At 36.9% G+C, this 13,838-nt stretch overlaps 1 protein-coding gene across 1 annotated transcript in view; it reads right to left on the bottom strand.

Annotated features, from left to right (window-relative positions):
* The window catches only part of B3GNTL1 (UDP-GlcNAc:betaGal beta-1,3-N-acetylglucosaminyltransferase like 1), a 128,126-nt gene that overhangs the window by 102,208 nt on the left and 12,080 nt on the right, over window positions 1-13,838 (bottom strand). Inside the window, exon 5 of the mRNA XM_037409836.1 lies at window positions 6,319-6,384. Coding sequence (XP_037265733.1) covers window positions 6,319-6,384 — 66 coding nt within the window. The remainder of the gene's footprint in view (window positions 1-6,318; window positions 6,385-13,838) is intronic.

The following is a 13,838-nucleotide window of genomic DNA, read 5'->3' as shown; positions in this document are numbered from 1 at the left end:
GATAATAAGCAGGAACAAAAACCCCACACATTAATGTGATATACTATAGCACAGCTGCTCAGTAAAAGGCTACACTGAAAAGTTGCTGTTGTACAAGCCAGTGCTCTAGTGAGTGATGCTGCACTGGAATTCTATCACAAGAGTTTCTACACATGCAGTTACACACCTGAGATGAGATGGAAACAATTGTCTGGATGTTTTTTCCACTAGTTGAGTACACAATGTCTTAACTACTCAGCCAAAAAAATTACTTAAAACATACTATTTATATACAGTGCTCTTTTTGTATACAAAACAACCCATGCACACTCTGACTTAAAGAACTGCTCTGATATGCGAGACGAGACAGTACTTAGAAACTGGTCCAGACTACATACAATTACCTCCCTCCCTCCAAGGACAAGAGCTAGATCTAAAATATGGAACTCACTGATAGAATATACAAGAATGTCTGTTACTCTTTTTGCAATCAGAAAAAACAAAGCTCAGTATTCGTTAAGCCATTCCCCACAGAACTGCTCTCATGGATTAACTTATAGAACCCCGTCTCTAGCCAATGTAAAAATATTCAAAATATTGTCAATTTTTAGCTATTTTGGAAAAGAATCAGATCTCATTGTCATGACAGTGACATGAACACTCAGAATGCTGATCTTAAAAGTTCTGTTCCACATGATTATCTACTTCATGTACTACTAAAACTTCATTTTAATTATACCTGTAAGAGAGGATCTACTCATTTTGTTGTACACTCTTTCTGTTACTACTAAGAAAACCTTTACTTGCTATTTCAGATATTGATTTAAATTAATAAAGTGGAAGCTAAAAGGACTGACATGATCAAGAATCAGTGAAATCTGATCATTTTAGTCACAAAAAAGAGAAAGTGAAATGATTCAAACTAGTGCTCAAATGGGGGGAGGGGAACAGTCTTTCTAACATGTAATAGAAATGTGTAACAGGTCTAGGCAAGTGGAATGGCCCAGGGTACAGTGACAATATAAGAAACTTACCTATTAGACTGTAACTGTTAAGTTCAAGAAATATATTTGTCCAGACTAAAAGACAAAAAAAAAGAGGGGGTGGGGGGTGGGCACACACACCAAACCTAAGTTTAGTTAATTTGTGAGTTTCAGTGGTAGTGGAGGAGAGACATCCCATGCCTTCGGCCTGGAGTTCTGCCTTAAAGAGAGGATCAAGCTCAGCTATCTCATTCATTTGTTCATTTCTCCAATTCATTTGCTGATTGTGCAATATTTGTTTACAGCTTTCCCAGGGGCAGATGAACAGGTCTGCAAACTACCAGTGCCATGCATTGTTCAAGTTCACCCAATCCAATCAACTACCTTACAGTAACATTAACCACCAACAATAAGCAGAATTTAGTCAGTTGGTTAACACATTCAGATAATGCAATAGATTTAAATGACCTCAGGCATCGCACCTCTTTATCTAAATCCAAGGTACAGAATATGTCAAAGATTTGCTTTAGAGATGCAAAACAGCAAGAATTTCTCATTGAAGAAATGCAAATGGTTACATTGTCTCACATGCCTAGGTATCCTACATGTTTGAGAAAGAGGCTAGTAATTTCACAACAAAAAGAAAGATGTTCATTCTGACACTGGTACAGATTCATCTCTTAGGCAGTGAAAACAAAGGGAAATTATGTTCTTTAACTTCTATTGCCCGTTGTTTAGGAAGATGCAGGAGACAGCGAGGAAGAGCTTAACTATTTTATAAGCAATTCTGCAGAAAGAAAGGGATATAAAAATATGAAGTCACGTGCTGTTCATGCGCAGTATTGTGGGGGAACGCACATACTCAAATTAGACAGTAGTGAGAGGAAGAATAAAGTAACACCATGCTCAGCAGACAATATGGTGTCCAAAAATATTCAGTATGGCTCTAAGACAGATGAGAAAGTCAGTGGGTTTTGAGTGTGAAGAGTACATCTCATTTTAGCACACTTCTCCTTCCAGTATCTGGAATCCTTAGGAAAAACTGGGTGAGTATTCCGAGTGCTGCACTATTCTGGAAAGCCTCCATAATGGCACAGTGGCCTGGTACATAAGCATCTCAGGCGTAAAGCACATTCTAGAGAAGCTCTTTCATGGTACTTGAGCTCTCCAAAACTGTACTCAAACCACATTCAGCAATTTAATCTTTGCATGCTCATAGCAGTTCCTGGTGCAAGCACCCAGCAACGAGACAACCTGGGAGCAGAGACCACCAACCACCTCCTCCTTCCTTGAAACAAAACGCTTTGGGACTTCTTAAAGGGCACTACTCTGCTCAAATAAAATACAGAATAAATGTGGGGAGTGTGTGTGTGGTTTGGGAAATGATTTCCTGGGCTACTCTAAACTCAGAAGATTTGTTCAATAGAACACTAGTATGCACAGAAAGTTGGATCTCCTTCAGAAGAACGCAAGTAGAAGTAAAATAAGATATGAACACCTGATTTTTTCAGAATTAAGGGAAATGTGATCTTGAATCTTCCCACTCATTAGCTGCCAAAAAAGCATATATGATTCGTGGTTGGTAAATAAGCAACACCTGGCTTACCCTGGATAAATGGGATAGATGCTGCTTGTAGGGATAAACAAAAACTAGACCAAGAAATTTTAGTAACAGTTGTTCATTCTCTACTAACAGTCATTTCTGATCTGATCAGAGCATAAGCAATTTGATGGCATGCTTATATACAGCATAAGTGCACATGTGCACTGGACAACCAGTGCCAAGAGGCTGGTAGCTATCATATTATCAATACACAGCGCACTGTCCCTAAGCTTTCAAACTGCTAAAAGCAGGTATTCATATTGAGGCAGCAGAGCTTAAGAATCTGTAGTTTAAATACACAAAGTCTCAAAAGCTTGTGTCTTCTGAGACTGTCCTATTTACAGAACCCTTGTCAACAGGACTTTGAGATAATATAAAATATTCGACAGCAGACAAGATGACAGCAGTCCTAGAGAGCTGCATTTACTAAAATCAAAATGTATTAGTAATTTGTCTTTTGAGATCCAAAATTCTCCACTCTACATGTTACCGATGACAGAACAGTTCCATCCTACAAGGTTTTTTTAAGAAGTCTTCCAGATAAAATGGCTTAAGAGAGTATAAATTAATTTGCTGTTGCTCTTTCAAGTATGATTAAGTAGTCTACAATACAGGAAATGAGAGTGATACAGCCACAGGCTGCTGCAGGGTTACCCCACTCATATTCCAGTACCTGAACCTGGGGGCAAGCCTTTTGCTTTTTCAGAGATAGACACATGAGTTTCTTTGAACAAAACTGGCTGGGGAGTCATTCCAAAGGCATCTGATATCTTTGGTTCCGCAGTTTAGTAACCAGGCCTCAAGTCAGGGTAAGGCAATCTGCATTTAAGAATAACATGAACGAGGAAGTACCTCGGGGATTAGTTAGGATATGGGAGAAGACTCCTCTCAATGGAGAAAGTTGGGAGACATTTCTTACCTGTAAATCTATACTAGTAACGACAGTAAACTGAAGCCTCCAATATCAGAGCCCACTGGGAATACTAATCTTCAAATCTGGCTCTCAGTAACAACCAGCAAGGCTAGGATTAGGAACGGTTTCTGAAAGTACAGAGACTACATAAAGTCAAAAATCCAGGTCAGAAGAAGTTGCAAAACAGTGGAAAGTCCAAGTCTGCAAATTAGAATTTCAGGAACAAACCAAAAAAGCTTACTGCTTCACAGGCATTTCTCAAGCTTCTGCTTTTTTTTTTTTTTTTTTTTTTTCTTTTTTCTTTCTCCCCCTCCACCTACTCTGGCTTATGATACTGACTGAAGCTAGTACCAGAACTTTAAATACAGAACAGAACTTTATTCGAACATCCTCAACCATCTTCCAAGGCCAGAATTTCAATGACACAATTATTCTGAGGACAGCAGAGAGATCACTCTTCTATGAAAAGCAGTCCACCCTGACATTGGTCAGTAGATTTGTGGCCAGGTCAACTTTTACTTTGCCCAAAGTAACTCAATTTATGTCAGAACTACTGGGGGGCTCTGGACCAAAGTGATCTATTTGCTCATCAGGAACAGCTGGCTATATTCCCATTTCTCCTTTCAGACCTCTGAATTAAGAGTTCTATCAAATACATTAGCCCAGAAGGTATACTTCTCATATATCTGGCTAAGATGGAGTTAATTTTCCCCATAGCAGCTCTCATAGTGCTGGGCTTTGTATTGGTGGCTAGAAAGATGTTGATAACACACCAGTGCTTTGGCTATTGCTGAGCAGTGCTCGCACAGCATCAATGCTGTCTCTCCAAGTCTCCCCTCAGCAGTAGGTGGGCAAGATCTTGAGAGGGGACACACTCAGGACAGCTGACCAAAGGGATATTCCATACTGAGTGACAGCTGCTCAGCAATAAAGCTAAGAGAAAGGACCAGGGGGTGGGGGGACATTCATTGCTGCTACGTTTCTTTTCTGGAGGAACTGCTATGCGTACTGAAGCTCTCCTTCCTGGGAAGTGGCTGGACATTGCCTGCTGATGGGAAGCAGAGAACAAATAATTTGTTTTCCTTTGCTTCCATGCGCAGCTCTTGCTTTTCGTTTTATTAAACTGCCTTTATCTTGAACCACAAGTTCTTTCCATCTTATTTTCTCCACCCACACTGTCCTGCTGAGGAGGGGAGCGACAGTGTGGCTTGGTGGGCACCTTGCGTCCAGGCAAGGTCAACCCACCACAAGTACCACATATTAAAACAGGATCAAAATTTTAGATTAGTATAGAGCATGGGAAGAACAAGTTTGTGTTGCTTAAAATGTATCATGAAGACATATCCTTCAGTCTACTCAGGCAGCCAGTATTACTTATTTGATTGTAATTTAATAGCTCATGCTGAATGTTGTTAGGCAGTAAAGTACAACTGTTTTGTTTGTATTCTGTTAAAGTGTTTTTTAAATAGACTACAAACTGTTTAGTTTAAATTAGTCCAATTAAGGAAAGTTTTAATATACTGATACAGAAGTCACATACACAAGAAATATGATAGATCTTAACACTCGTTTCCATAAAACAAGCTTACTGGATCAACTTGGCTCTCCAGTTTTTTTGCATTTTACTATGCAAAATTACATTAACTGATTGATATCAAACAAAAACAATTGTTGATGTATCATTTTATTATGTTCGTAATGTAAACTAGGTTAACTGCTACTCAGGTACTACTAAAACCGTAAGCTGATACATTACATTGTAGGGATTATCAGATTTCATAAGAGACCTAATACAGGTGGTGTGATGAGCAGGTATACATCCCACCACTAAGCAGCAGGTTGTCTGGCAGACATTCCTCAGCTGAAACAACTACAATCATCTCTACTTCGAAGCAAGTGTGTTTCAGAGGAAAAGTTCAAAAGGTGTTTAATTCCAAGAGTGATAATCCTGAAACTGTCTCTTTTATTCTGAGACCTAAGGAAATACCTTCTTGACAGTTCAAGTCAATTGACCTTTTCCAGAAACCTCTTGCACATTGACATAAATCTCACAAGAGAAATTGTCAGAGATGTGAAAACAATAAGTCTATTTTTGCTGAACATTGGTGGTAGGAATACAAACTCAGTTTTCAAGTTTATAAAGGAGTATCTATTGCAGTAACATTGACAAATAAATTGCCATAACAAATTATTTGTATTTATTGTTTTCAGGTAACTAAAACATATACACAAACTTTCTCTAAAGGATACTGGCCCTAATCACAGACATGTATTTAAAATCAAAATTATATAGATAATAAACCAACTATCTCACAGAATGTTTTTGAGAGTTTATTTTGTAAGTATAAAGAATGGCACTGTAACACTGTTTTCTTTTGCAGACAGACATAGGGAGAAACATCAATTTAACTGTATGCCAGTTTATTAATGATAACAATCCATATGTTCCTTACAGTTTACAGTTTCTGTAAAAACAGATAAACCATAACTGTAGCCAGTCCTTTGTAGATTTTCACATTACTTAGTAAGGTTACACTAAAAAAGGAATTCTCCTTTAGATTACATACTGTAATCTATGTGAAAACCTGTATACTTCCTTGAAAAATAGTATCGCTGCCATGATGAGATTTGGTTTACTGAACAGAGAAAATAAAAGGAAGAAAAGAAGTTCAATCAAAGCTACTATTCAGTGCAAGGATTAAAAATAAAGGCAAAAGAATAAACTGGTTATTGCCTTGCCTCCACCAGCCCTACTGTGAAATTTTCATATCCTTTTAAAGATGTATCCGGCACTCTATAAAAGCAAAACACACAAATACACACAAGAAAAAAGTACTCACACTGTTTGGGTGTTGAATGGCAGCTTCGTGCTGCAGTCTAACCCGCTGTGGCATCATCACATCATCCTGGAATAAATAGCACACTGTTACTGGACATAAAAAGGGTCACAGTACAGTACTCAGACACACATTAGAATATGCTGCTAAATTACCATCATTTTACTGGCTTGCAGTCAGAAATACAAATGGAACAAGTAATGAGAGACTTTACATTTTTAGTGGATTAAACTCAATTCTGTTCAAATTGCAAGTGATCAAAACCACTACGCAGCAACAGTGTTATGATCTCAACATATATCTTATGGGCACCCACACATTTTACATTTCTAAGGAAATTCACCAACTCTTTAACGCAGTACTAGCAGTATGCGTGGACAAGGAACTAACCTTGATTAAAAGCATGAGATTTGAGACATTCTAGCGAAGTGAGGAAATGTTCTTTGTAGTCTGGCTGTACCTTGTTTCATTGATAAGGAAAAGCTTCAGTTTCTAGATCTACTCATACATCATATTTCATAAGCAGAAAAAGTAGTATTTGTGAAATGACACAATTCTAAGAAAAAAAAAGAAAAAAAAAAAAAAGAAAAAAAAGCCCACCACACACATAAAATGCATCAGCATTGATAGCGTCTTTAAAACACACCACCTGGATTTAAATTTGACGTTAGTACTTCTTTCACTTGTAGCATAAAGGTCTATTTTGTTTACATAGAAAAATACAGGTTGCCTTGTTAAGAGTTAATAACCTTGCTATCTTTCCTTGAACAGATAGGAAATACTCCTTTCAAAATTTTATTATTTCCTGTTCAAAGTTATATCCTTTCTACGCTATGGTTTTACAATCTATTAAAATGTCCAACTGTTGCACAAAATTTCTTCCCTAAATATAGTCTCCTGAGGTTTCTACCTATATTCTTTTCCATTTTGGTGCCATATTTCTTCCCTTTTAAAGAATCAGTTCAGTCTTTCTTAGATGCTGGTTAAAGCTAACACAGCCTATTTCTTTTCAGAGTATTTCCAAATGACCCTACCTTATCAGGCATACATAATTCAAAGGAGCCCTGAATTCCTGTTCTACATCCATTCTTGTAACAGTTACTCACATTTAAATAATTCTAAGGAAATTCCTTAATAAAGCCAAAAAACCCAAACATTGAATTTCCAGCTTTCACATTGAAACTTTCTGTCAAACTAATAGCAACAAAAAATATATTGGTGCTTAAATATCTAGAGCTTAGAGGGCTGAATGACCTTGATATAAAGGTGATACTATAGTATCATCAAAAACAATGCAAGGATGAAAAAGGTTTTAGAAGTGCATCTAACTATTTAATACAATTCAATTTTAAACATAAAACAAATGAATAATAAAACTGACTTATCACACGCAAGTTTAGAAAAGATGGAAGGAATAAATTATACAAAGCATTTTTCTGCATTTCGTATGTAGGATATTTTTAGTAATAAGCCTAAGAGATGTTACTGTTTTGCAAAACGAATAGAACAGAAAAAAACCTTCTGATTTCTCAACCTCTGTACATCAGTTACTTCAAAACTACAATGATATTATTTACCATCTAATCCACTTTATTACCAGAATTCAAGTACTGTACCAAGCAAATGTTCCAATAAAACTTCTACCCTATTTCCAAGAGGAACCATTATCCTATTTCTTTGTGCCAAATACAAGGCCGATTTTTGTAAATTAAAACCTGATTTTCATATAAGCAATAGGAAATATATTTTAACTGAGCTTTGTCCACTCCGTTATGAATTACTCAGGATTCTTAGATGTCTTCTTGTTAAATATAAAAAAAAATGTGAAGACAAAAGAAATCCATCAAAAAGTGAGGAATTTCAATGCTTAGAGCAACGTTACTATTATCCCTTCCAATACACAACATATGCTCTTGTGCTAAAAGATTCCACTGTTTATGATTCTGCACAATAAAGATAATTTACTCATGATAAATTTAACAGAACTCCGCAAAGATGAAAAATAATCTACTTGATTTAAAAAGGTTAAAGCAGCATGGAAGGTATTCAAACCAAATTCAAATATCCTATTCACCAACGAGATCAATGTTATGTTTTTATAAGTAGACAACTTGACAGGAAAGCTCTAGTTCTCCATAACAAAACATTAGGTCATTTTGATGCTTTTGGCAAAACTAACATGGCTACAGATTTGGGTCTTAGGCTATCATCAAGATCATCAGTGTTGTATAAAATCCAGCTGAAGAGGGGGCACTATAAGCACAAAAACTTCAAAATGCCTTTTTTTTTTTTTTTTAATACAGCTTTGTTCTTTAATGCTGGAAAACTCTATGAACTCTTATCCTGAATGACCTTTAGAATTTTTTTAAAAATAATTTTGTCTTTTTTTTTTAATTAAGTCTTACACATACAATGCACTGCTGTATAGTTCTCAGAGAAAGAGCAAGAAAGAAAAAAAAAAACCCACCCAAACCAACATCATAGTAGTTTAAGACATAATCCCAAATAAAATAACAAAGCAATTAGGTGATGAGGAAGAACAGCACAAAATACAAATCATATCCCAGGCAAAACTGAGTCACATCAGTCATTTAGCTTTTTAGACTCAGATAGGGCAACAACAAAACAAAGCTAACTGCAAAATCCAGCTTCAGCGCTTTACAGATTCTTAACTATTGATGACTGGGCAGGTAGCCATAAAGTGGAAACTAAAAAATATTTACACAGAAATAATATTAAAGAATGTGATTGCATTCTAGAGCAGTGTTTAGAAACCAAATTAAATTCTAATGAGTAAAACTAAAAAGATTGTACCACAAAATAAGAGCACTTCAAAAATTTTTCAACTTCATAGGCAACCGATCGGAGTGAGATGCCCAGCTATGCACCGTACCGGTAACATTCATGGAGTTCAAGCACTATAGTATTAGACAACTAAGATGTTAAAGTATTTTATCCAGTTGCACATTATGTAAACACAATTTTCTATCAAAACTGTTGTATTCATGATACTGAATTCAGCAACTGTGCTGCCAGACTGTGGTTTCTGCAGTTAACAGAGTCTAGTCATCTTTTTTTGGTTTAAAACTGAAACCAAAACCTTAGTAATTAGACAAATACTTTCCAAATTAGTTTTCACTCATGTCGCGTCAGACCAAACAAAAAGTACACATCTGAATGCAGCTGCTACATCAAAAAGGGAAGCATATTTAGTTTGTTTCTGTCTCCTAGGTGCAAGGAGGCAAGATAACAAGGCTAGCAGTGAATTACACTGAATACATAATTTAAAAAAACGGAAGTTTGGCAGAAGTTTCCACTGAAATTCAATTTTCCCTGTTAACGTGTCAGTCTCTAATGGTTGTCTCCTAGCAGATATAAGGCAGACAGGATGAAGAGAGATTTCCCCCACTGAAAGAATGGACAAAGGAACAGATTTAAAGTAAATGCTAGATGAATGTGTGCCTTCACTAAGCATATACATGCAATAGAATAGCTAAATATAAAAGAACCTGTAAGGATATCTATTTTCATGTGACCCACTCACCAAACTTAATAGAAAAATTAAGAAAAATCTCAAGTAATAGCTGGGTTTACTGTCATGTAACATACACATAACTGTCATGTTACATACACACAATGCAAACAAAGCCAAATGAACAGGTAAACATAAATAGAAACCTACTTTAGGCACTCAAAATAACCCAGAATTTATAGGAATTTTGTTGATTACAAACATGTTTCCTGTTCTCCAGCGTCCATTCTGAGTAGGGAAACAATTTGCTGAAAGATGGGAGAATGAAAAGGACTTTATTTCACATGAAAAGCCAGTAGGGATTTCTAAACAAGCCCAGATGTGTTTCTGCCAGTGGGAGGCCGTGATCTCCATCACCTTTTCTGTCCGACAGGCATTCTGCCTGCTTGTGTTCGCAGAAAGCTGGCTTGTTCCTGTCAAGTTCCACACCACCTAGAGATGCTGCCAAATCAGAAAAGCTAGTTATACAGCTATCAGCTGGGCTGTCTTCCTTCCAACCTGAAGCACCATTCTTTATAAAAACACACACGATTTGTACTGAGATAATTGTCTTGTTTCCCTTTACTCATATGTTTAGCTGAAGAAAAGGAAAACCAAAGCAGTAGACGGAGCTTAAGACTATTACTCAAAGCTGTTGTTGTTCCAGTATGTGTTTCTTAAATCAGTTTGGGTAAATTCAAATGACAAGCATTCACTGGCCTCTTCAACCAGGCTGTCCACACTGTTCAGCTGGACCACACTGAACTCCACAGTGATAACTCCATGGTTTTCCCTGAAAAGCAGGGGGGGTTGCACCTCAGAAAGTAAACAGACAACTGAATGTACAATACACATCCGCTTTTTAAAACCAAGGACAAGTTCACATAAAACAACACCGTAATTATAGCTCAGTAGTGAAGTGCTTTCTTAAGCTGATGTTACAGCCTCAGCATCACACGCATTTCCAAATTCCTTTGTATTTGGCTGCTAAAAAAAAAAAAAAAAAAAAGGAGGTGACACACTCCCTCCTCGCAGTAATACAATAATAGCACCTTCTTTCCACTGCAGCTATTACACATAAAATACAACCTGTAGCAACACAAGGAGAAATGTTTGACTTGCTAAGAAACAATATGGCATCTCTAAATTCTTTCAATCCATCAAATGGGCATTCATTTATCCTGCACCTGCTCAGACTCTAGTAAAAATCTTTCTTTGCTGTTGTTCAGTTCAACACCTTGAATCAGGGAAGTAAAAGGTCTGGGACCACCAAAAACTGGCCTGTCAACAGCACAACCAAAGCAAACAGACTGATGCTAGGCAGTTTTCCAGAAGGCAGGTTTTTAAAGAAGCCCCACACTATCAAACACATTAGAATCATGCACTCTAATGGCCACATACAAGTCATCTGAGCAGAACACATCCTACTGATCTGTCAGTACTTGCAAGATCTTAGTGAAAAAATACTACTTTTCTGTTTCTGCTTCTGAAATAAATTGAGGAAGAAGGGGACAACAAAGAAAACACTTCAAAGTTTAAGAAGCTGACTTTATTTAGCACCTTTCTTTTCTTGAGCATGGCAACAAAAAAGTCTACATGGGAGGATATACATGGTGGTTTTACACGCCTGAATGACTAGTACCTTCCATTAATATAAAATTAATTCTAATCTTTTAATGGAATCTTTAAATTAAGCATCACTATTAATTGATCAGGAAATCTTTGCTGCTGAAGCAGCTCCCATCTTGGTACATTTGTTCAGCAAAGGCAGTCATGCGTCTTTCTATATCTAGCTCTTCTGTAGTCACTGGAGATCACATTGGATCTTTCTCACAGATCACTGAGAAAAAACCATGTGTGTCTACAGGAAAGGAAAGCAAATAACTCACACAGTGTTCAATAGCAAAGTCAGTAAACTCTGACAAGAGTAAAACCCTCACTGTCAATTCCAAATACCCACTTTAGCTAATAAACAGATGAAAGTTTATGTAGGGAGAGATTATGACAACTAAATTCTGAAGGTTTGCTTCTTCATTTATGAAACAGAAAAGTAACATTTCACATTCCAAATCTGTTTTTAATAAATGCATGTTTTACATAACAATAAAAACAATTATATTTTGATGTTCATTAGCGATTCAGAAACATGCACAATTCTTCTGGGCAGAAGGGGCTTCTGGTAATGGAGTTCATCACTACATCCACTTACCCGCTATTTGAATATCAGCTTACTTCAGTTTTTAAATCAGAGGATCACATTTGCAAGAAATAGTACATTAAAACAACATCAGAAAGCAAATGCATGAAGTCTGATCACTGCTTCATCTCCTAAGCTATACAGATGTTTATTTGAAAGTAAGGAAGAACATTTCCAAAGTTTACTAGTGCCTGTAGAGTAATGTAATGGCAACTAACAAGAAACCCATCTTTCCAAAACCAGCAAGTTATGGGGACTGTAAAAACAAACAGCTATGTTTATAGCTGAAAGCGATCTTGAATGCTGGAGTTCCTGACACATCTACTGAGTCTGGCTAGCTAAGGTCCAACCACCTTCTTTCAAGACCCTTACGAACACCCCCGCCAATGAAGTAGTTTTGAACTTGAAACTCAAGAAAAGCATGAAATTTCATAGCAATTAAGAATTAACATTCCCAACTTAAATCATACAAGCAAATCTCACAAACGGAAAGGCACAGGTCAGCAGCTGCCAATTCAAACATGGGAATGTCGATTCTGGTGGTCCACCCTCACTTTTGGTGAATAAAACTTCACTGTTTCCCTGTGTCATTTTCAACTATTAGCAAGCAGTGACACTGTGTTAACATGGTTTAGAGTGACATCTTTGAACTGACTAAGAGTCTCAGAAATAGCGATACATTGCCAACAGAGCCTTTCAAAAGACTAAAACAAGTGTGTAAAGGACTCAAGTGAATATGACTGGGTTTGAAATATTGCAGGTCAAAAAAGGACACATTTTTATATGTCTTTTTTAACAGTCAGGAATGACCCAACTACATATTGATTACACTTGAAATAATGAGAAACTACACATATTATTAGGATGGAATGAAAGCATGTTCCTTTTTAAAGTAATACAGATTTATACAAGTGTAGGTATGTTTAAGTGCATGTCAATGAAAAAGCAGTTCAGAGCAGAAAACAGGATTTTTAGTGTAAGAGTTCTGCTGTGCTACAAATGGGTAAATGATTCTAGCAAAGATGGTAAACACCCCAGAGAAATGACAAACTAAGGTTACAATAAAATGCAACTGGTAAAGTCATAACTGCAGACAATCTGAAGAAGAGTAGAGCTAACAGTGAAATGTATTTGCATAATTAGTTCATTCTATTGTCATATTGACCGAAATTTCCTGGTGGGAAAAATGCCTCAGTAGCTTAGAGGTGAAATCTGTAACAACCACCACAGCAAAAAAACCTCCACAACAGCTATTAGTCAAACAGCTGCCACTTCATACTAGAATAGGCTGATCAAATTCTGACAGTTCTGAGCTCTGTAACCTTTTTTTCCACATTTCTTCCCAATTTGTTGTCCTCACAAATCTGTGTTGAGAGACATAACACAAGCAGCTTGACTCCAGCTGGAATGGCAAGCAAAACGGTCTCTCTGGAGTCAGTACTTCCAAAGATGCTCCCACATATGTTCGCACATTCATTTCACTCAAAGAAGTGAAATTAATGTACAAGGAACCAGGATGTATTTCTTCACCTATATGAAATGTATACAGACTATTGACCCAGCCCATTTCTCTCAATATCCACCTATAGCAAACCTGAAATTATGGCTGCACTTCTGAAGGTCGATTCCCTGGCACTAGTGCAGCACATTCCAAAAGGCTGATATCAACATTCCTTCCTAGAGAGCTTGCTATTGGATTGGTGACTGAAATGAAGAAGGTAGGTGGTGTGCAGAAGCAGACTTGTTAAACAGCTGGCAACATCTGTGTTTCAGCTATTATCACGCATTTACTAACTACAGCCAAAATATTGAGCA

This window comes from Falco rusticolus, chromosome 1 (genome assembly GCF_015220075.1).
Source record: "Falco rusticolus isolate bFalRus1 chromosome 1, bFalRus1.pri, whole genome shotgun sequence".
Classification (NCBI taxonomy): domain Eukaryota; kingdom Metazoa; phylum Chordata; class Aves; order Falconiformes; family Falconidae; genus Falco; species Falco rusticolus.
This window is presented reverse-complemented; position numbering and strand designations above follow the sequence as displayed.